Here is a 23,519-nt window from a genome sequence, read left to right as displayed (position 1 = left end):
CTTCGATACCACACAAAAAGATATATATACACTCAGGGCAATTTTCACTTTTACATCCAACACAGTCAATTGACAGTAAACACTTTGTGTGATTTTTGTGATGAGAGAAATCAGGAATTGTCATGTCGAAATGTTTACTTTTCCTTTGCCTGAAGTTCTGCTGTTTTCTTTGTACATAGTGTGTGTGTGAGTGTGTGTGTGTGTGTGTATGGGTGAAATTTTGTATTGTATTCATCATTTTCATATAAAAATGCCATTATTTTTATTTATTTATCGCAGTGAATTATAGATATTTAATATAATTGAAATTGACTTTTTTTTTTCCTGGGTGACTTATTTATATATTAACACATATTTATATGATTCTTACTTTGTGTTATTATTATCATTTGATTTAACTTGATCTATACGTTGTGTGCACTGCATTGTGAATCAGTGCTCCGTGTCTTCCGTGAAACCAGAGTGATATGTGTAATTTGATTTGGTGTGTGTGTGTCTCGATAGGTCTATGGAAATGCAGGATCTAGCCAGTCCTCACAGCCGAGTAAGTGGAAGCAGTGAATCTCCTAATGGTCCCAACCTCGACAACTCCCACATCAATAACAATTCCATGACACCCAATGGCACTGAAGGTATGTGTGTGATGCTTATTTGCTTTGTGTAGTGTGTCCAATTCTACATTTCAGATAAAGGGGGCTGAGAATTGTGATATTAGTGATACTATCTGATCAGAGTGTTGTTCCCCTCAATTATAAATATAGTCTTAATCAGCCAATAGATGCAGTTTGTGTATCTGGTTTGAGGCGTAGATTATTTTCAATTCAGTGCTACTAGTAGTTGTTGTCCTCTGTCTAGTAGCTGTTTATTTAAGTAACCATGTAATTATTCAAAGCCAACAGAATGGAAATGACAGAGCTTTGCATAAGGTCTCTACTGTACATAGTTATTTACTCAGGTGATTCACCTGTGCTTAAATCTGAGCCTTTGTCTAGTGAAGCCCCACCCCCACCCACCCCCGGTCATGTAATCTTCAGTTTACTCTGTGCTTTGACCTCAGGTTTTATTTTCATTAGTATGTGTGTTTTCATGAGACAGGACCCGACACAGTGCAAACTGTCATGTGTCCCTCTGCAACTCTTTCTGTCCCGTAGGTGATAGCATCACAATGCTTACCACTGCAGACTGGTTGTTAGGTTCTAACTCACAGTCCTCTGCAGGTTTGTCTATTCTTAGTAACACAATGAAAGGACAATACTTGGTGTTTCTCCCACTTAATCAAAAGAGTCTACCATCTTAAACCAAAGTTCCAATGAGTAACTTTGAACCAAAGTCCTAAAAAAATTCCTACTACAAAATCCTAAAGTTGCCTCAACTATTGTGCCTTTCATTCAGAAACTCTGGTATTTGCTGTTATTGTTGTTGTGTTTGTTTGGAGCATGGTTTTACACACAGTTGATTTGAGTCCATCGTTAATGAATGGTCGCGATGGCATCCTCGTATGATACATTTAATTTTAATTTGAAGTTCCTTGCTGTTCCCTGAACATCGTGGATATTTTTGTGCTCTGTGGCCTGAGTGTGTGCTAGTGTATGCATGCACCTTACCACTTTCCTTTATCTCGCATTGCTGTTGCAAAGAATTGCCCCTTTGTCAACACGTGTTTCTGCACTGAACAAGCATAGCTGAAACATGTAAAACATGACAGCAAACGGCTTCTTCAGCCATGAGGGATTCCACTGAGCATGACTCCCTTGCCCACATTGTCAATTTGTTTTGCCAAAAAAAGGAGGGGAAAAAAAAAAAATCCTCCCGCCAGCCTGAAGAGAAATGGATTGATTTCAAAGATTCCTGAGCTGTCACAAAGCTGTGAAATTGTCTTTACAGATCTAACGCTGATCTGTTCGAGGGAGCCCGGGTCACACAGCGTTCGCTACACTCTTAAAAAGAGTTTATACACCATACGTTACCTTGACATTTCAATTGTACTTTTAGCTCCCTGTGGAGCGATTTTTTTATTGGCGATTCATGCTACATTACAGTACAGAAAGACGGTCATTTATCATGACAGTTAAATCATTTTGTAAGGAGGCAGTATTTCTAGATAAGTAGAAAGAAATGTCAAATTAAAGTTAGATTTTTCATTCTGTAAAATAGTAAAACGTTCTTTTTAAAACACATTTCCAAGCTAAGGAAGCAGCTAAGCACATTTTTAAATGCAAATCCCGATTAAAAAAATAAATTATAATTCATATTTATAGGCATTTAAAATTGGTTAGATATAACATTTAATGTCAGATATAATTCATTTTCATACTCTGGCATTATTTTATATGAGCCTGAAATGTTGTTTGACTTTTTCCTCCTGCCTGGTATTGATTTACCTGAAAAACGTTTTGCTGTATTGTCAAAACATTATTTGTTCAATGTGAAAATCTCTGAGCCTGAGACAGTGGGACTTTAATCGGATTTATTTTCCTTTTCTTCCAGACTTGATTTGGTGCTTTTGGTGACACTGTGGCTTCTTTGTTTGCAGTTAAAAGTGAGCCAATGAGCAGCAGCGAAATCGCCACCTCGATAGCAGACACCTCTCTAGACAGCTTCTCAGGATCAGGTACGGTTGTGAGGTTGGAGGAGGGAGAAGTGGCATGTGTTGCACACACACACACACACACACACACACACACACACACACACACACACACACACACACACACACACACACACAGAGCAGCAGAACTGATTAGTGAGAGATGAGCCTACAGGTGGGTGACTGATAAGCCGAGGCCCCAGGAAGTGTCCCTGCAGCTAAAACACAGTGTGTGTGTGTGTGTGTGTGTGTGTCAATGTCTGTGAGTGTTAAAGTACATGCACCTCTTACCTTACCTTTGTCAGCATATTTATATGCTGTGCTTGCTTCCACATCTTTGTGTGTGTGTTAGCCCTGCTGGTTCCCATGCCAGTGAGGGCTGAATTATGACCTATAATGCACTGAGGCTGTCTGTCCACTGGAGTGACATGGCGTCCCAGTGGCCCCCGCTCTCCACGGGCTGTTACCCTATCGCCCTGTCAGAGCCAGGATTTTCACACCCTGCTCTCAGCGAGGAGAACATCACACACACACACACACACACACACACACACACACACACACACTGACACATATACAGAGGCATTGCTAAATAAAACCAGGACCTCTGAGTATAATGAGCATTGTAGGAATTGTTAAAGAAATAGTCTCTAATGTGATAATTTTTTAGCTCATTGCCTTTTTTCCGTCCTCACAGATATCTATGTCACTCTGCAGGACTCAGTTATATTTTCTGTAACATGTATTAATAGTACCACATCTAACTGTGCATGGTTTTATCTTCCTGCTAATTTTCCTGTATTTCCTTAACTGTTTAACTAAGTATTTGATACTTTACGCAAGAAGCAGAAAAATCACAGCCACGACTTTTGTCTCTGACAATATTAATGAAATTTGGTAATCTTACACCCCATATCCTCCTCGGGGAAACCCAAAGCTCCGCTCAGAAGAGCAGGTTTTGTCCAGCGGCAGGTGCTGCTGATGTGGGAAAAGTGTTCAATATTAATAACGTGTGTGAGGGGTTACAGCGTACAGTTACATGCAGTTAGCGCTCCCCCGCAACCAAATCCCTTCTTTTACATGTCACGACCAATTAGACAGATGTTTCAAGACTGTGCCACTCCGCTTTGCTGCAGTTAAATGGGAGTAATGCGCAGAAATTCAGACCTCAATTATTTCCTCAATTCTTCCAATTTTTAAGTGAAATAGCAAAAATGGATTCAGGAATTTATACGTAAATCTGTTCTTTTTATTCCAACTGTATATTTAATTTTGCAATAAATAATCATTTCTCTTTCTATAATTATTTATAAAATAATAAAAAAACAATTTAAGTACAGTTGTATCGTTGGGCATTTTTTGTGGATCTAATTGAATTTTTTGTTCTAACATGTATCACATTTTGGAAATAGAAACCGGTATGTAACCTGAACAACAACTCTAATATAAATTCACATTTTGCTATTAACAAGAGTTTTTTTTAGGCATAATAAAAAAAAAACAATATTAGCTCTAACTGCAGATTCAAATCAGACGTATTTTTTGAGTTAACAGCACCGTGGAACCGCAGAGTTGTACACTTAATGAAGGAATGATTATGCAGTAGCATTCATTAGCTGCAATCAGTGATGTCACTTCTAATGTGGGTGTGGGTTTAAAGGTCTGAGGCAACAAAAGCTACAGGCCAGGGCTGATTCCGACCATCCTGTGTGTGTTTACACCAGCGGTCGTCATAGCAGCCCAGACATATCTCAGAGATACGTAGATCAGCAGAAAAACTTGATGTTCTTACCTGATTATTTGACTTCATTATTGCTCTCCAGTTTTCAACCTTAAATGAGGTTAGTGAAATAAATAGAGTAATGCAATGTAATTACTATTTCCTTGGAATCCAGAAGTTCTATTGGCAAACCATAATATTTACCTTATTTCTTAATGTTTAAATATGTGCTTGCCTCTTTTCTTTTTGACTTTCCTCAGCTATTGGAACCAGTGGCTTCAGCCCAAGACAAACTCACCAGTTCTCTCCGCAGATTTACCCTTCCAAGTAAGGCTTCTTTTATTTTTCTTTAAAAAAATAAGCAGCATCCAACTTCATTTGGATCTTTAATTAGATCCTTCTGCTAGATCGGGGGGTTTTCGGACGGCTTTGTTTGCCAGGATGTCTGCAGCTTGCGCACTCTTAAATCTGTTGTAATTATTATCTCGCAAAAATTTCCTTTGCAATTTATTATTCTTTCACTATGTGTATGTGCTGTGCGATGCTATCTGCCTTACAGCTTGGCTCAGTGTTTAAAATGAAGGAGCACAATCACAAGGAATTTGTCAGTAAGCAAAGTTTGTGTTTTGGTTGTAGGGTTACAACGTGGTCCCCTTTCTTCCTGCCTTCCTTACTCACTTTTTGTCTTTTGTTTCTTTTCTCAAATAGCAGAACATATCCGCATATTCTTCCTACCCCTTCATCCCAAAATATGGCTGCATATGGGCAGACGCAGTACACCACAGGAATGCAGCAGGCCGCAGCTTATGCTAGCTACCCCCAGCCTGGCCAGCCGTACGGCATCCCGGCCTATGGTAAGATTTCCATAAGGCACATCATAACCTTCCTTGTCTCACTTAAATATGCAGGTCATATTGTTAACACTTTTTACATTGTATGCATGCAAAGGGAGAGAAAACAGCCTGAGTATATTTCCCTATTTTTGATCACCTTCCATATAGTAAAATTCCTCCAGTAAAGCAGGAGCAGCAGAGACGTGGAGTTTCTGTTGAGAGCGTGCACATTCTCCTTCATTGCAATAAAACAGAATCTGCTTGTCAAGCTGTTCAGATAGATCCTAAAGATTAGTGATAAAAATCTGAAAACAAAACCTGCTTTCCTTTGGCATTGCAAGAGAAAGCACAGAGTACATGACTCACTGAAGGCTTTATTTGTCCAAAGTCTTTAGAGTGTTTTGACCCCGAAAGACTCTCCAATATGTGGAGGAATTTACTCTGTTTATTTGAATGGAGTCCTGCAACCTACCACTGCATAGATGCTGCATCGTGACTGATTGAATGTAAGCAGTGGCAACTTCAACTCACAAACAAAAGCAGAATGTTTAATTATTTGTGCGTCTTTTCAAAAATGACATATCTGAGATGGTAATTTTGATAACGCTAATGAATGATTACATCAAATCAAACAATCATGCTTCTTACAAGTAGACAAGTCCTCTGCAGTGAGATAATAGTAAGCTGATGATACAGTAGTTCACTCTTTGATCAGATAATCAGTGCTCCTGCATTGCGAATACTGTGTTATGCTAACAGACAGATGCTGTATCCCTTTGCTGTGTGCAGTGTAATTTAAACCTGTGTTGACTGTTGTCTGTGCATCAAACCGATCTGGTGTCACTAACTGATTTAGGTCCATTGTGGGCAGGCATAAAGACAGAAGGGGGTCTGAGCCAGTCCCAATCCCCGGGACAGACGGGCTTCCTGGGCTACAGCTCCGGCTTCACCACACCGCAGACGGGACAGGCTCCCTACAGTTACCAGATGCAGGGTGAGGACATTTTAATGAATGTATTTCTCTGTGCATCTTCACAACTCCCTTCAGAGGATGTTAAGAAGCTGTGCGAGATGCCACCAACCTCTTTAAGATGACTGCAATGTCCAATTTTACAACTTTAAATGCTGAACAGCTGAAATGTTTGACATTGTGTTAGGTTTACAAAACCACAAAGCAGATTTTCATGCACCAACATCTAAAAATATGGTGGGAATCTGGATGCTGGTATGCTTCCTGTTTTCTTCCCCGTTTGGTCCCTATTTCTGTCCTCTTTATCTTATTGTCAAAGTACCCATCTTTTCTGTCTTCTGGTCTTCACATTATATTTCCAATACCACTTTTTTCCATCGTCTTCTTCACTTCTTTGTCTTATCTCCTTTTTCTCCTGCCATGTGTTCCCTCTTCTAAGCCCATCCAAATAAGGGTTCTTGGGCTCTTCAAAAAAAAAAAAAGGTACAAAAAAGGGTATCTGTCCCTGATTTAATAGCATGCAGAGTCAGACTGATTCACAACACGGCCCTCTCACTCACCCCGAAAGATGGCTAAATCTTGGCGGTCGTTATGTTCAGCCACCACGGCTGCCTCCCTCTCCTCTGCTCTCCTCTCCTCTTAAAAGAATCAACACAGATGGAAACTTAGTCACAAGCCATGTCGCTTCCCACTCCCCTGCCTTTGTTTTTCTCTCCCTGTGATCATATTTGTATTTGTTTAAGAGCTGAGAACATCGAGATTTACGGCCTTGGAAACGATAAAGATGAGTTGTTGCACCCTGTCCCCCCCTTTTTTTTTTTTTTTTGCTTCCCCTCTCCAGTTGGTTTAAATTTAGAGGGCCCTATGCCTTTTAATGTTTCTATTTGTAAGCCTATGTTCCACCTGCACTTGAGAAGCACAGCCAGATAATGGCTAGCATAGTATTTTAGTTCTCTCCTGCTATATCTAATGTGTGACAGTAGAAACATCTCTACATGTTGCTGAAAAGCCTCCAGAGCATCTCACAATAAATAACGCCAGCTCAACAGCAGATGTGTCGCGGGGAAGCCTCTTTTCCACGCCTCTTAAGCAAATAGTCGGCCGCAGTCGAAGTTTTGCAGCGTGCTGTCGATGCACTTGAAAAAGGAGATGCACAGTGAGAGAGAGAGAGAGAGAGAGAGAGAAAATGGGAGAGAGAGGGGAAGAAAAGGGAACAAGAGAGAGCGAGCATGTGCGGCAGAATGCAGAAGCTGCTATCCTGCTCTTAGTGGTTTAACTCACGATGACAGTATTATGTGCCCATTCATCTTCCAAGTATTATGCTCTTTCTATTTCCCTCTGTCTCTTTCTATCTCTCCTTCACTCTCCTGCTATCTCTATTTATTTCAAGCCCCACAGAGCTTTAAGTGCGTTAGTAATTGACAGTCACGTCAGATGACAGATTGACCACTATTCTGGCCCATGAGTTTTTCCAACTGTGGCCCTGGCCCTCTGCCACACCATCACCATTACTCTCTATGGCCTATTGATCTGCTTGTGAGGTGCCTGAGGCCTGGGTGTCCCTACCAAATATTCGTCGTTTTTTTTTTTTTTCTTTCAAATCTGATACTCCCCGTCTCTGTTTGTGTCGCTGCCACCAGCCTGTGGCCAGCTGTCAAAGCGGAGGACGATTAGATTAATGTTTTAGCGCCTTGCTTTCAAGTCAGATGCCATGGAGCTTTATATGGGTGCTAAAGTCATGGCACAGTATCATAAAGCCATTTTTGTCACGCCTCACTTCTGGAATCCCTTGTGTCAGTTTTTGGACTTTCAGAAGAAAAGCTTAAATATCAGAGGTGTGTGAAGAAAGGGAGTTTTTTTTTCTGATTGTCGGAGAGAGCAGATGCTAATTAGGTAAATAATTGGATTCCAGCGTTCTGTCTCAGCAGCAGTGCAAAGCTGAAGAAGCCGAAGCCTTGGTTGCCTTTCTTTTTTTTTTCTTTTAAAGGAGAGCCCATCTGGACTTGATAGCCTATTCCCAAGTGGGGCATACGAACTTCTGCTACAAATATTGTGCACTGATGATAGACATAGCCCATGGCAAGGGGACTGATCAAGCAAAGCAAATGGACTTCCAATTGAGGAGCCAGAAGGCAGGAGGGAAGGAGGAGGAGAGGAGGGGAGGGATGGTGTCTGCTCTTGAGTGAGTGAACTAACTGGAGCAGGACAGGGGGAGGGAGAGAAAACATGCCCCCTGGGGGAACCACAGGACCCCCTCTTTCTCCCCCTTGAATATAACCAGCGCCACCACTCCCAACAGCATGGGCTCATTCTCGCAGGGCTAGCAGGGGTCCCCTTGGCTTTTATGTGACTCCTTGTCCCCCACTCAGCAACCCTCCAGCCCTGCCAGTGGGCGCTTTTACGACTTTTTGAACTGTGCATTAGGCTAATTTGTTTCCTTTCCAGTTGTACTCCTCCTGGTCTCTGTCTTATTGTTCTGCAAGTCTTTCACTTGATGTTGAACTTTCTGCGGGAGAACAGAAAAGTTTGAGAATTCCCCCTCAAGGTCTTGCAATATCAAATGAAACAACAAAGAGAGGGTGCGAACAGTTCTGATGAAAATAACCAGTAGAGGCATGGCGGGAGAACAAAATGAAATCTGCAAAGAGCGAGAAACTGCACAAATAATTAGCGGATCCTGGTTATAATGGAGGCTTTGGAGGTGTTTGTTTCTCTCTTTTAGCCACAGTTCTGGGTTCTTCTAGCTAACTGACAAGGCTCAACACTGCGCCATGTCGTTTCTTTTGCTTTGTTTTCTCCCATACGGTACCCTTCATGCCCCCCCCCCCCCTCCCCAGGCTTCCCTAAACCTTCCCCCTGTTCTGAAAGCTGCTTCACGTTTGTCACGGTGTGGGAGGGCTCTCCTGATGGGGCCAATGACCACAGGATGAAAGGAACTCCCTCTGTTTGTCTATAGGAACAAAGGTGTAATTACGCCCCCATTTAGAAACAGTAAATGTATCTCCCCCTTCGTTTTCACTCTGGCTTTTGGAAGAACACTGAAGTGATGAGTGCTGAAGCTCTTTTAAAGAATGTAATGGTGGTGCTAATAACAGTCTCTTATTGATGTATGTATGGATACATTATTTGTCTTTCAATGAACAAAAATGATTAATAAAGCCCAGGGGTCATATTTGTATTAGTTTGATCTGAACTGTGATCAATCAGGGCAATTTTTTTAAATGGATTGTTTGTGATGAAATCTTTAAAACTCAAGTCACTGCTACGAAGCTGTAGAAAGTCAACACCTTCCAAAAGCGTTTCCATTTTTATAATTCCATAGAGAATACATGTCATTTATTTGATTATACAGGAACATATTTCACATACAGGAAAATTATCATAGAATGATCATGTAACAATTATAGTCTTTTTTTCTTTGTCCATCAAATATTGCCTTTCAATATTCATCATTTGCTTTAAGAGATTAAAAAAAGCATTAGTCCCTTCTCAAAGCTGAGATCTACAACAAATACAAGGCTTCTGCTTTAAAGACATTTTAATGAACCTTCATAAACATGGTTTAGGCTGCAGGCAGGAGTGGTTTCAATCAAAAATGTCACCTGCATTTCTGAAGAAGAAAAAAAAGCTTATTTGTATCCACTTTAATTAATAGGGCCTGATATACAAATGTTATATTTTGTCATAATTTAATTAAAGTTTTCCTCATAACTATAAATTACCTTCACTACAATAATTGTTTTTTAGCTCTAAGTCCTGTCTTTCTGCCTGTCAGTGTTCTTTTAATAGCTGCTTCTCCTGCCTAACATAACAGGGCAGGTGGATTTATCGTGCCCTCAGGGGGCCACTGCTGCTAGAGCTCATGTCATGTGTATTATTAAGCCATTAGATGCTATCAACCCCTGTGAATGATCTGATTATAGAGGAGAACCATCCTTTAAGCAAGTGAAAAGAGACACATACATATTCATTGGTGCTCGATCTCAGCAGCAAATACACACACACACACACACACACACTCTCACACACACACACACACACACACACACACACACACACACACACACACACACACACACACACACACACACACACACACACACACACACACACACACACACACACACACACAAACAAACAATCCCCAATAGCTCACAGAAAACAGTCTCTTGTCTTCTTCACAATGTGAGGGCTGGTAGGTAGGTTCAGTCCACCCCTCGTCATTCATCAGCTCTGATCCAATCACTGATAAGAAAAGAAGAGGACAAAGATAAGGTTCGGAGCGCTCCCTAAGGCCTCCATCTGTTCACCACCTCAAATAGTTGTTTCACAAAAACCTAATCTTTTTTTTTTCTCCCCAGAACAGAGGTCCATCTCATTTCTGTCAATGCACTTCTTTAAGACTAAGAGATGTTCTGATGTTTTTCTGGTATGAAATTGTGAATACACGACTCAAAAAGTCTGTCATTTTCACCTACAGGTGGCACTTTCACAACAACTTCAGGATTGTACACAGGAAACAACTCCCTGACAAACTCGACCGGCTTCAACAGCACACAGCAGGTAATCTGTGCATGTCCTTCTGCTCTTTGCTATCAGTATGAAGCTATCCGTTTATATAAGTCTGAATTGCAGGCCTGGAAATCTTTATGCAACATTTATGCATACATTTCATCCGTGACATATTCAGACATAAATCACTCAGGATGTCAAAAGCTTCGTATGCAGGATTAACTACTGTGCCTCCTCCAATACAAATGTCTTATGCCACAGAGGAAAAGGAGAAGAAGAGGAAGAAAAAAACAAGACAGATCGTTGTCCAGATGTAGGACAGAACAGACATATGTTTGCGTTTATGTTTTGGAATCTGCACTGTAAAGTAGCTACACTGGTGCAGGGCATATCTCACATTACTGTGGCAAACCTCCTACTTCTTTTTTTTTTCTACTCCGCTACCTTATGTCTCTCTTTAATCCACCTTCTTCATCTAAATCCCCTTCCTTACACCACATTTTACATTTCTTTATCTTTTCGTTTACTCCACTTGCCTTATCTTTTTCCCTTTTTGTTTCCATCTTTCTCAACAGGACTACCCCAGTTATCCATCCTTTGGCCAGGGGCAGTATGCTCAGTATTACAACAGCTCACCCTACACTTCACCCTACATGACAAGTAACAACACCAGCCCCAGCACGCCCTCCACCACTACCACCTACACTCTCCAGGAGCCACCCACTGGCATCACCAGCCAGGCGCTCACAGAGAACCCCGCAGGTAAGAATCAAACATCAGGCAGCAGGGATGCCTTGTGAAACCTGAATATCAAGAGTTTGATCTTGCTGAGAGACGCGTTTCTTCTTTCTTTCTTTTTTCTTTTTTTTAAATCAACAAGCGTGCCAACACATTCACTTGAAGTTGCTCCCGATAAACCAAGAGATAAAAGCCCTAAACCATTAATTGTAAAAACCCTGATGCACAATATGTGAAAACATGGGATCAGATGTACAATTGACCCTAATTATACAAGACTTTAATGCATCATTTGGCAATTCAGTACTGATCGTATCTTTAAAGGTGAGTCAAAATCTTGTGACTGCATTTGTACTGTAACTGTCATGAAGCATCACAGAAGACGTCAAGCTTTAACGAACAGTAATTTTATACTGTCATCACATTTAGATCAAGACATTTTTGCTATTCATAGTTGGCCTGCACTCCCATACCTTGTTTTTATTAAATCAGTGTGACCAACAGTAGCTTTTAGTTTTTATTTTTCAACTAAATGTATAATATGTTTGTTACCTGTAAGCCTACATAATCACTTAAACATCCTGGAAAGCCTTTTGTTCTGCATCAAGACACATGGTGACTCAAACTTCTTGTTGAAAGCAAATAATAGCTCATGTGCAATACACTTTTTTTTTTTTTTATACTTTCCTTCTTCTTTCTTTGCTTCCTCTCAGTAGAGTACAGTACCATCCACAGTCCATCAACCCCCATTAAAGATTCAGATTCAGATCGATTGCGCCGAGCCTCGGATGGAAAGTCACGTGGCCGGGGAAGAAGGAACAACAACCCATCACCGCCGCCTGACTCTGACCTTGAGGTAGGGTGAGCCTGCTACCTTGGCGACAGACAGCCTCGCCCTGTCTGAGGCCAGTGGACACTAATCCACTTACTATATGGCTGCCACACTGGCTTTAACACTTGATGGGCATTCATTCTTAAATATTTGATTCCTTAACTATAAATGCATTATTTATGCTTTGTGTGGAATATATGACTTCACTAAACTTATATAAAGATCTCACGTATACCTCGTGAATAAACCATAGGCCGTGAGATTAAGTTAGTCACCAATGAAGTGAATAATATATATATTCTAGTCATGAAATACTGGACACTAGCGTTGACTAACAATGGCACCATGAGGCCATAAAACACTTTGATAGTGACCATATGTCAAGATAATCTCTGGGTAATTCAGAGGGCTCTTCATTAATATGATATGAATTTGAACAAGGTTAATAGCACCCATTATTGCGCTGACATCACGGCATGTTAACATATCTAGTTAATTAGTTTGTCACTATTGATTACTCTAATGTAAAGGGCAGGAGATGGAAAGCGTGCGGTGGAGTGATGGGAGGAGTGTTGCGGTGACCAACCCAAGCAAATGGATCCTGGTCCCTGTGGCGCACAAATACACGCTCCTGGCCTATTGACCAGGAGGATCACCTTGCAGCCCTACAGAGTGCACCATTGATTTTGCCTCTTTTTCTCTCTGTTTTTCTTTGTTTCTCTCCCTTCCTTCCCCCCCCCCCCCCCCCAATTCTCCAGCGAGTGTTCATCTGGGACCTGGATGAAACAATCATCGTTTTCCATTCCTTGCTCACGGGTTCCTATGCCAACAGATATGGACGGGTGAGTGACATCAGACTGTGGCAGTAGCGGTGTATTTTATCAGCAAAACGCATAAATATTAAAAGGAGGAATAAAAGGGGGAAATGGCCATCGAGCGGAGGATAGATTTCACTCCATCTTGAACCCGCAGTGAGAAGATTGAGCAGAACTCAATGTACAGATAATTGTTTCTTTTTTTTAATAGGTCCAATGAGGCTTGGCAAGTATTTGACTGCTCTGTGCAGCTGTTGAAGCTATGCGTGGCCGGACAGGGCTCGGCTGTAGGGGCTCACAACAGTTGCACTCTGGATGTCTATTGACACATCCTAAGTGTTCCTTTCTCCTTCAGAAATACCACATTGTTAGTTTAATTAAGTGCTTCTCAATCCATCCTTTTCAGGCTGGGCTCTCCCTGGAGACCCCCACAGGAGTCTGAGCCCACCCCAAAATCAAACTGGAACACAAAGATTCCCTTAAACCTGCTTTAATTAGGATTCCCATTAAAATATTTATTGCATATGTATATATAAATACATACACAAACATATATTATAATCATACTGGCAGGTCCTTTTCCATCCCATGTCACACTGTGTGTGCTTATACGATGAAGAGTTTACTTTCCAGGCTTTGCTATTTGTTGTTCCATGTAAATTGCTTCTCTAAATTTAAACTTTCAAAGCAAACAATTTGGGAAAAAGGCAGAATCCTATTCTCATGGTTTTCTTGAGGTCATAGGTTTCTATATAGCCTTCAAAGTGCAGCTTCCGCTCTTGTTTTCCCATTTAGATTGGGTACACATGAATAAAAATAACTCATCACAAATACACAACTTTAAAAGATAGTAATGAATCATCTCTTTCAAATGAGTCCGAGAGCAGCATTTCTATCACCGGTTGTTTTGGCTATCGAGGTGTCTGGGTTTGAAGTCAAAAAATGACATATTGCTCCTCATATGTCTCAGAGCTTAGCGTCTGCAGCACATGCTCTTTGCCTTTGTTCTGCTATGAGGCGGTGTTTGATGGGGGCAGTGTTTTGTTTTTGGGGTGAAAGAGGGCTGCCCCACGACCCTCCACTGTTTATTTACTTTATTCTCAGCCCTGCATGCTGGGTAAAGAGAGAGTTGAGGCTTAGGGAGCAGTGGCTCAGTGATGAGGAGCTCTCCAACCAAACACACACATGCACTCACACACACACACACACACACACACACACACACACACACACACACACACACACACACACACACTGAGACACACAGGGTCTCCTGTGTGCTCCTCTGAAACAGGAAACACTCCTGACTCCATAAGGGCCCTTTCCATCAGAGCTCATATAGAATGTGACAGCCGCTAGAGTCCCTCTCACTCTCTCTTTTCTCCTTTGTTCCCTCTTTTTCTCCTCCTCTGCCCATTCCAGTTTCTCGTTCACCGACGATTCTCTTCCTCACGTCCTGACATCTCATCGAAGCAGAACCATAAAAGAAAGCCATTACTACTCACAGCAATCACAAAGCATGAAATGAAGATCTGTAAACTATGTCAGAAAAGAGAGGGACGCAGACAAACGTCCCCGAGAACCACAGACACACAACAACAGTGTACCCATCCATCTCCAGCCTTCTGGCATTTTGCTCATCTCAATCTCAGTGACATTAACAAATAAGTACAAAGCAGTTTTTCGTCCTAGCAGCTTTTAGCTTACTATTAATAGCTGTGTATCTGAGTGTGTTTGCATCCACACTTTCTCTCCCTCACTGTGACCTCCCACCCACTCCCCTTGACTCCCTTTTTCTCTCTCTCTTACACACACACACACACACACACACACACACACACACACACACACACACACACACACACACACACACACACACACACACACACACACACACACACACACACACACACACACACACACACAAACACACTGCTGCTCATATCAGCTCTTTTAATTGGCATCAAGGCAGCTCACCCCCCTAAAGCTGATGGCTGAGGCCAGCTGTGCAGCCATTGGGCTGGCCAGAGCTCGAGCTTAAAGTGGGTGGGGTTGGGGGGGTTGTTATTGGTAGTGGGGGGACTTGGCGCCCCTGTGGATGGCACTGACGTCTCGGGACAGGTGGTGCTGCAGCAATGACAGCAGCAGCACTTTGGCCTTCTGGCCTGCTTGTATTCTTAACTCCCTCACTGACTGATTGTTTAGATTTAATTGGAAAGGATTCACTTGGCCCGGAGAAGAGTTCCCTTTCCCACCAAACCAGACCATAATACTAAATCACAGAGCAGCGCCAGAGGTTAGAGAGAGGGAGCTGGTGTTCTGCTGATGTGGGAGGCTAATTATTTTTGATGAATTCTGACTGAAAGATTGATTCAGACTGGGAGGTGAAGAGGGAGGAAAGCAGGGTTGGAAGTGGGGATTGAGCTCTACTTGTGTGGTTTGTCCTCTGTCATTTTAGTGAAAACATTAGCATTGTGGGGTGTGACAGCTAATCAGCAGAAAGCTCAGGTGTGTCCTTAGGTGGTTTAACTCTGTAATCCCTGTTTCAGGTCCTGAGTAGAGACTCTTTAACGCAGTCTCAACCAGCTGCATGAAGCTCTCCTTGACAGCCTGCTTTTATTACTTTACCTTTGTTTGCTGAAAAAAATAATCTACATTATATAGATTAATATTAAAATAAGCAATTAATGTGTGAAAAGTGTTATTATCACGCTGTTAAAATGGTCAAGCAGAAGTGTGAGAAAAAGCCCTGAAATAACTATTTTTTTGCATTTTCATGATCTTTTTTTAAAAGAAAATGTCACACATTGTCACAGACTCATTAACTATTTAAGTGTAGTTGGCTTCTCTTTGGGTGTTATCTTACAGACACTGCAACCTAATTACCATTACAGCATGTGTCACGTTACTGACGGACAGCTCGACTTCAGAAAACATTGAAGCTATGCCGAATAAAGGAAATCAGCATCAGAATTTTACATTTGAATACAAACGCCTCAGTGTGTTCGCTTCAGGGGGAATTGTGTTATATCCCCCTCTTGAGTGATCACATGATGCATCCACACAAGTATGTGGAGAATGGACTATTTACGATGAGACTGTGACCCCAACTCTTCTAGATCGACCACCCCTCCTGAGAAGAGACATGCTTTTACTGCATTCATTCAAGTCTGTGGCATTTCTGATGACTATTCTGGTCTCTTTCGGAGGCTCATAAACAGAGGCCAGAACTTTCAAGTCTGCCTAATGTCTTCTTTTATGGGAACGGTCTGCTGGGGAATTTAAAGGGATTCAGCGTTAATTGAGTGACTAAGAGGGAACAGCGTTATTTATTGTTTCACATTAACTCTTTCAAAATGGAAAAAGTACCTCAGTATACAGCAGTTGGGTAATTATTTCATTTTGTGTGTTTTTCAGGATCCGCCGACCTCTGTGTCATTAGGCTTGAGGATGGAGGAAATGATCTTCAACCTGGCAGACACACACTTATTCTTCAACGACTTAGAGGTGCGACAATTTCTTAATTGTTTCTCTTTTCTTTAAGCTTTCTTTAGCTCTCCTTTTTTCCTTTTCTTCACACTCTTGTGTTCACCTTATGATGGTTCCAATGGTCAGAGGAGAATTTAAATGACCAAACAGGAGCAGAAGAAAAATTGTACAAGGATTTCAGTAAAAGCAGCAACAAGCATACATAGCATGACACCTGTTTCTCAGTTATCTGTCCCATAGTGGTGAAGTATTACCTCCGAGCCCCAGGAATACCATGAATTTTACATATGATGTCAGTCTCTGTCATTCCTGGGTCACCAGCCCCTCATAGAAGCTAGCACAATTTGTCAGGCTCCGGTGTTTCTGTGGCCGCTCCGTCTGTGTGTCTGTGTGTCATGCTGTTTGCTCGGTGTCGCTGTCCACCCACACCATAGAGCTTTCGGTCACAGCATGAAATCCCCCGCCGTCTCCCCTCCCACGCCTCTTTGCCTCCCTGATTCATGTATGGCTGGTGTAAAATCTGCCCCTGGGGCACAGGAATAGAGGGATCAAGGATGCGTGTGTGTGTGTGTGTGTGCGTGTGTGCATGCGTACATGCGTAGTGGTGTCTGAGTGTCTACTTCACCCTGGGGAGAGCTCAGACTGTATGTACGGAAAAGCATGTGGCCCATTTGTTCTCATTCAGGGCAGATTTTAACCAACCTAACCAAACACCAAAGATCTGCTGATTTTACAAATAAATTAATTTGTCTCTGTATTTACTAATTTTTAGATTTATCCCTTTTTGATTTTTATTGTTTTTTGTCTTAGCACCTTTTGTCCCTTCCCTCCGCCTGTTTTAACCGGTGAATGTGATCCCACTGACCGAGTGCTTCCCTCACTGTCCTGCTTTCTGCTGACCTCACACTCGCAGTAGAGGAAATGTTTTGTTTGATACTGAAGTGTGAGGAGATCTGCAGCCCGTCTGCCAAGTCTCATTACTCACCACCATGTTCGGCTGTGTTACATGAAACAAACCAAAGAGGGAGGGGAGAAACGGAAAAAAAAAAAAAAAAAAGACACAGGGAAAAAATGTTCATACTCTCCCAGACGGATGAGTGACTGAGATTCCAAACGCAGTCGTCGTGATCAAAGTTAATTGGCTGCAATTGGCTGGTTAAATATTTCCTTATGCCCTGGCCGTGTAGAATCCGTTGAAGCTGCACTTTATTTAACAGATCTGCCCCAATCATTTGAAAAGATGGCAGTTTGTGACAATGCTTAAATGTGGTTTTTCACCACATCTGTCCTGTGTTTTGATTTCTTTTCATGTGTGATGGAACTGTTCTCCGACGAATTGGCAGCTCTGCCAGCTTATAGAATTATTTAAAAATGAAACAAGTTTGTTTCTTCTGCTCTATCTCAGTGACAAAATTATTAGATTTTGTTTTGACACTTTAAAGCTTGAGATTTTTTTTTTTTTTTACAAAAACTAAAGCCAGAGTATTTTCTTATGATTTTAACAACAATCTGTGGTCTGCTACAAACTTTCTCAGAACCGTACTGTAAAGCTCTCTTTGCAGACGCTGCAGTGATTGTCATTAACAATCACACCAGAGGAGGAGTGACATTCTCTCGAAGGCGTATTGATCTCTCCTCTTAAAATGAGCTCGGCCAGTCCGAGTGTTAAGTGCCAGTTCTCAGCAATGCCTAACCAGTTGTGTTTCCTCTCTGCTGATTTACAGTCCTCCATCTACGATAGAGCTAAATAGAGTCCAACTATAAATACTGCAGCCAGCAGCAGTTATGTATTTAAGCATGTGCAGAAATGCATATGGTCCATCTAATTTAGTCTAAGCCATAAAGGGAGACCCCAAAGGCTGTGCAGAAACACAGGTGCAGAGTTAGTGGCCTTAGCGTTGTGTGTGAGTGCTCCATCGAAGTCTTAACACTGTTGTTCTGCCAGCCTCTGCTCAAGAACATTAAATATGGTCACACAGCCACTATAAGGGCAACCACAGTTCATTTTGCCTAAGTTAAATTTTGTGTTTAATTAGTTTTAAACAATGCACAAAGCTTATCTACAGGCCTCTGTTAATCACAATTGAGCATCGTTTTGTGCTCAGCCTGCAGAAGCCTGAGTAAACACTCTGTTCTTGTGTATTATATGGTCAAGTGTGTGTGAGAGAGAGTGTGTGAGAGTGGAGGCTGGGCCGTGTTGATAGAGCTGCTGAGTGACGATTCAGAGGAAAGTCATAAAAAGAAAGAGGGCATGCCAAAGGGGTCAACAGGGATCAGTTTCACCTTTACGTCTCTCTCTCTCTCTATCGCTCTCTCTCTCTCTCTCTCTCTCTCTCTCTCTCTCTCTTTCTTTCTTCTCTAATTATTCTGGATCAGCGCTCTCCTTTTTTATTCACAGTTATGTTTAAGATTTCGCAGAAATAATGCCGAAATAAAGAGTTCCCCTGCAAACCCACAAACACAAATTACACAAACTGACCTTCCTGCTCAGCCCTTTAAAAGAATCTTTTTGTATCCACAAAATGCTCTCAATGCGGGAAGTGTCAGTAAGGTAACTCAGTGAAATGTGATCCCTAAAACTCATCTGCATTTGTTTTTCCTCTAGAAGAAATTTTATTTCAATAGATAACGTTTTTTTTTTTCCAAACAGATTTATTGAATTGTTTAACAACAATACATACATACACAAAAATGAGCAACAAAAAAGCCAACACAACAGAAAAACACCTCTTTAACTTTTCACCAGGTTCTTATTGTCTTTCAGTGTGCAGAGCTGGCTGCCCTGAGGCTCCCAGGTCAACAGAAAACACTTTTGACAAAGTGATTAGAGGGTCATGAGTGGCTGACAAATGTTCATTATGACGGAAAATCTTATGTTTAAGCTTAACAAAAAATCTAAAAAAAATAATCTTTTAAAAATGTGTATTTGTTAATTATGGATACATTCAATCAAGATATATATTTCATTGTATTATCTTGTTTGTTGTATTATTAGATTTCCATGATTTACAATGAATAATAATTATTTTGTTGTTATAAAATACATTTATGAATAAATAAGTGAGAAGACTTTCTTTTTGAAGTGCAGTGAATAACCTTCACTGGAGGCTGGGTCTGTGTCATGGGGTTGAACATGGAGTTAACTGATGGTCCGAAGTGATGTGTATAATGAAGCCCACTGAGGCTGAGCTCACTGTGAAGACTGACAGCTCTGCTGTGACTCAGGGTGTGAGTTTACTGTAGGTAAAGCTAACGCCGAGCACTATGGGAAACGGGGGCCCCTTTTTTGCTGGCTGAGCCCCCTGTGCTCCCCTCTCAGTGGGGTACACAGGGCTAACTGCCTCCCCCTCTTCCCTGGGTGAGAAAACAACCCTCCCTGTCTGGAGGATAAAGGGCATGGGGGCAAACCACTCACAGGGAGAGAGAGGGGGAGAGGTGTCTAAAGGTGGGAACATTTTGAATTACTCCTATGACGTCTTCACACTGTGCACATGCACTCTTAACACTTTCTGCTGCAAAATGTAACACTCGCTCACACATTTAAACACCAACTATGCAAACAATCAAAAGGGCACCCACAAAGTCTTATTCTCTCTCACACATGTACCTGTGGACTAACCCTGTGTCACTGAGCTGAGGGCCTTTTATAGCTCCCAGCCTGCAGTCACAGGGTTGAAACCTCCTCTGTCACTCTCACCCAGCGGCTGCCTGTTAATGAGAGACACTGTGAAACGCATGGATTCCTTTCTCCTCGTGGCTGAAACAGCCCTCCAGAGCCTCTTACTGTGGAGCCGTTCTGTTGGTTTTATTTCCCACTGTAGAGTCAGTCTGTAGTCGCCATTCCAAATGATTGGTAGCTTTATGGTGTTTTCCTTGATGGTGTTTTTTTTGTGGTTTTATTCCCAGTAAGGTGGAACATAATGCTTACTGTTCTTTTCATTGAATCAGGAAATTAAGTCATTCAGTTGATAGGCTACCATTTAACACTGTAGCTTTTTAGCATTTACATTTATTTCTATTTTTAAAACGCCTTCACAATGTTGATCTGCACCGGTCAAAAACTATGAAACCATTCGTTTGCAGTTCCTCACTTCAAATTTTCAAAATTCACTGCTGAAACCAAGTTGCAGCAGTGAAAAAAAGCCTTTTCACACAGTTTATTTGGTCAGATGGGCTTCTTTGGGTCTCCACACACTAATGTGGGTATTTCGTCATGTGCCTGGTTACTGATGCAGCACTTCTTTCATGCTCCTCAACATCCATCACGTCTCAAAGCGGGACTACTGATGTGTTTTGGAAAGACTACAAAGGGAAAGTGGAGGTTTCAAAGCCACCCTGTCAATCTTCCCTCCACAGAGCTCCACTTCACACCCACCTTGCTCCCAAATAGGGGTTGAAGGTGCACAGAAAATATTACATTACTGTCTGTTAACAAATGATAATGTTAAGTTGGGAGGGACAGCACCTGTATGTGGAGAACAGAACAGATACTTTCACAGATTTGTCCAAACAACAGTCCACTTGGCAAGAATAAACTGTTTTTTTTTTTTTATATTGAAGAGGAGAAATGCTGAAATGACTGAGATTTGATATTGTATTTAATGTGGCCCTCCTCAAGGTGTGGTTTGGACTTGCAGCCCTATAAGTAGGAAAAGTGAAAAGCAGCTCATCCATCACACATAACTTAATTATACTTTTCGCTGCCTACCTGTTGGGTGTTTCAACTTTTCCAGTCACTGCAAGAGCGCTTCATGGCCTACTTTGTCAAATTCAGTCTGTTTCTGAGCAAATCCCACTCCTGCTCCCTCTGAATCCCTCCTCCCGATCGTGTGAATTTCTGTAAAACAGGCATGGACGTCTCTATACCTGTGCTTTGTTTGGCGCCGCTGTTTGAATTCCATGGCTGTTCAAGCACAGATTGTGGATTGGAATGAAGTGGGTCCGAAGAACTCTGCCTTTGTTACCCACATCCTGTGTTTGACCCCCAGGTAATCACAACCCCCACTCTTCCCTTCTGCACACCCCTCTCTTACACCCCCCCCCCCCCCCCCCCCAGACAGGGGTGCCTGTGGTGGGAACGGAGAAGGAAGTTGCTGGGGGTCACAGACCGCGGGGGGGATGACAGCCACTGCCGGTGGAGTGGCGTATTGAGAACCTGCGAACCATGGATGAGTCTTTTTCACATGGCATTAGCCTGTAGGGTCACAAGGAATATTGTGATGACGGCTGTTATCGCTCCCAGTGTGGTTCTGACCACCCACCCCCCCCACCCACCGACAGCTCACCTGAGAGAGAGGGGGCGAGCGGGGCAGGAAAAAGTGGACACTGTCTTACAGGGTGACCTCAACCTTTGTGGGAAAACCCGGGTTCCACATTTTAAAAAAAGCTCTATCCTTTCTGTGTTTTGGCAACATGTATTTCTGACTCGCCAGTCTTTCTTCTCCCGGCCTCTGACTGCTGCAGTCACCACTCTGAGCTCTCTCCAGGGCTGCAGGAAGACTCAGGCCGTCATCACTGATTGCTTAATGACAGACGCCAGGGGAACAAAGAGGGCTCTGATAACTTCCTCGGCAGTGAAGAGTTTTCAGCAGACCAGTGGAAAGACAGAGAGACAGGGAGAGGAAGAGAGGGTGAATGATGTAGAGATGGGAGCATCCTGAATCACCCTGTCTTCAATTGATGCACATTTTTGGGTGTTTTTCGTCTTTCCTGTGCAGATACAGACTGTCTGCTAGCAGGGAAGACTGATAAAAGAAAGAAGGCTCCTGATGAATTTAACAGAGCGACACAGTGTTTGCATAAGGAGTAATTGCGATGGCTTCTGGTGGAGGGTCTTCACTCCTGAGTACAGTAGGAACATCTGGTGCGAGTTAGCAGTGATTGTAGGTTTTAGAAAGACCACTGTTTGCTTGGTGAGGGGAGAATGGGGGGGATTCGATGGAAAAAAGAGATGTTCAAAAGGTTCTAAGAAATTCTCAGGCCGCCCCTCAAAGTACCAGCACTATGAAGGCCTGTCATTCTTTTGTTATTCGCTATACAAACAAAATAAAAGCAGGATGTTATTTCTTTTTGAAGCTTTCCAATGAGTCAGTGACAGCAACTCAGAGTGCTTATGAATTAGAGCCTATTTGTCACAAGGTAACACTTTTTTTAAAGTATTTTCTCCTTTTGTCTTTCCGTATTCTCAGTATTGGGCCTGCACAGTTACTCATCATTTCATCAATATTGCGATACTAGCATTTGCAGTCAACACTTCGCAAAAGTCTGAATTTATCACAATTTTTTTTTTCACCATTTTGATGCAGTCATATGAAGCTTAAGCTGACTAGCAGCTACCTTCAGATTAATTGGGGCAGTTTAGAGGTAAAAAAATATATATTTTTGTGTTTAATTGAATTCAGTAAAACAATGCTCCAAACACGGGTTTTATGTAAAACATGAAGAACAGAAGATAGACATAAAAGTTGTAAGAGATAGCTAACATGCACTCTATTATTTGTTGAACTTCATATTATCACAATATTGATTATGTCATTGGAAATCGTATATTTTTCTCATATCATGCAGGCCTACTCAGCATGCGTTTTTTTTTAAATATTCTCTAATTATTTCCATTCCTACCCATTCCGTTTCCATTCAACCACAATTGAAGTTTTTAGAGTCAGTCAGCGAGTAAAGTTCATCGCCCCAAAGATTTCGTTTCCATCCCATCCAATTCCACTATACGACTGTACTAAACTGACTCTAACCTGCAGAGTCCACGGCTCTGTGGTGTTTACGAGGCCTTCAGAAGTGGCTCCTAATGAGTACGTGTAAGGGTTACTGTACGACATTAACCACAACCACCTCCTCCATCAGCGCTCCCAGTCCTCCCAGGAAGCCGGTGCAGAGGTTTATACCGGCCCCAGCTGGGAACCGTAATTGTTGGAGTCTGTTTTTTCCTCAACTAGCCCACTCCACTTTATTCTCCACACATTTGTTTAACTTTCAAATACATTAAATATCTTTGATCATGAGGCAGCA

At 42.0% G+C, this 23,519-nt stretch overlaps 1 protein-coding gene across 18 annotated transcripts in view; it reads left to right on the top strand.

Annotated features, from left to right (window-relative positions):
• Positions 1–23,519, top strand: part of eya1 (EYA transcriptional coactivator and phosphatase 1) — a 62,302-nt gene that overhangs the window by 28,451 nt on the left and 10,332 nt on the right. For 4 of the 18 annotated variants that reach the window (XM_065948892.1, XM_065948885.1, XM_029279517.2 and 1 more), the window contains 11 exons: positions 505–632; positions 1,152–1,217; positions 2,534–2,611; positions 4,568–4,634; positions 5,016–5,161; positions 5,997–6,134; positions 10,591–10,673; positions 11,198–11,384; positions 12,074–12,216; positions 12,951–13,034; positions 16,425–16,514. In XM_065948892.1, the coding sequence (XP_065804964.1) occupies positions 509–632; positions 1,152–1,217; positions 2,534–2,611; positions 4,568–4,634; positions 5,016–5,161; positions 5,997–6,134; positions 10,591–10,673; positions 11,198–11,384; positions 12,074–12,216; positions 12,951–13,034; positions 16,425–16,514 (1,206 nt within the window). In that variant the 5' untranslated portion in view covers positions 505–508. Of the gene's footprint in view, positions 1–504; positions 633–1,151; positions 1,218–2,487; positions 2,612–4,567; positions 4,635–5,015; positions 5,162–5,996; positions 6,135–10,590; positions 10,674–11,197; positions 11,385–12,073; positions 12,217–12,950; positions 13,035–16,424; positions 16,515–23,519 lie in introns of those variants that run through there. The other 14 variants (XM_065948890.1, XM_065948891.1, XM_065948900.1 and 11 more) reach the window with 13 other exon arrangements.

The sequence above is a fragment of the Labrus bergylta genome, chromosome 20 (assembly GCF_963930695.1).
Source record: "Labrus bergylta chromosome 20, fLabBer1.1, whole genome shotgun sequence".
In the NCBI taxonomy this organism is placed as follows: Eukaryota; Metazoa; Chordata; class Actinopteri; order Labriformes; family Labridae; genus Labrus; species Labrus bergylta.
This window is presented reverse-complemented; position numbering and strand designations above follow the sequence as displayed.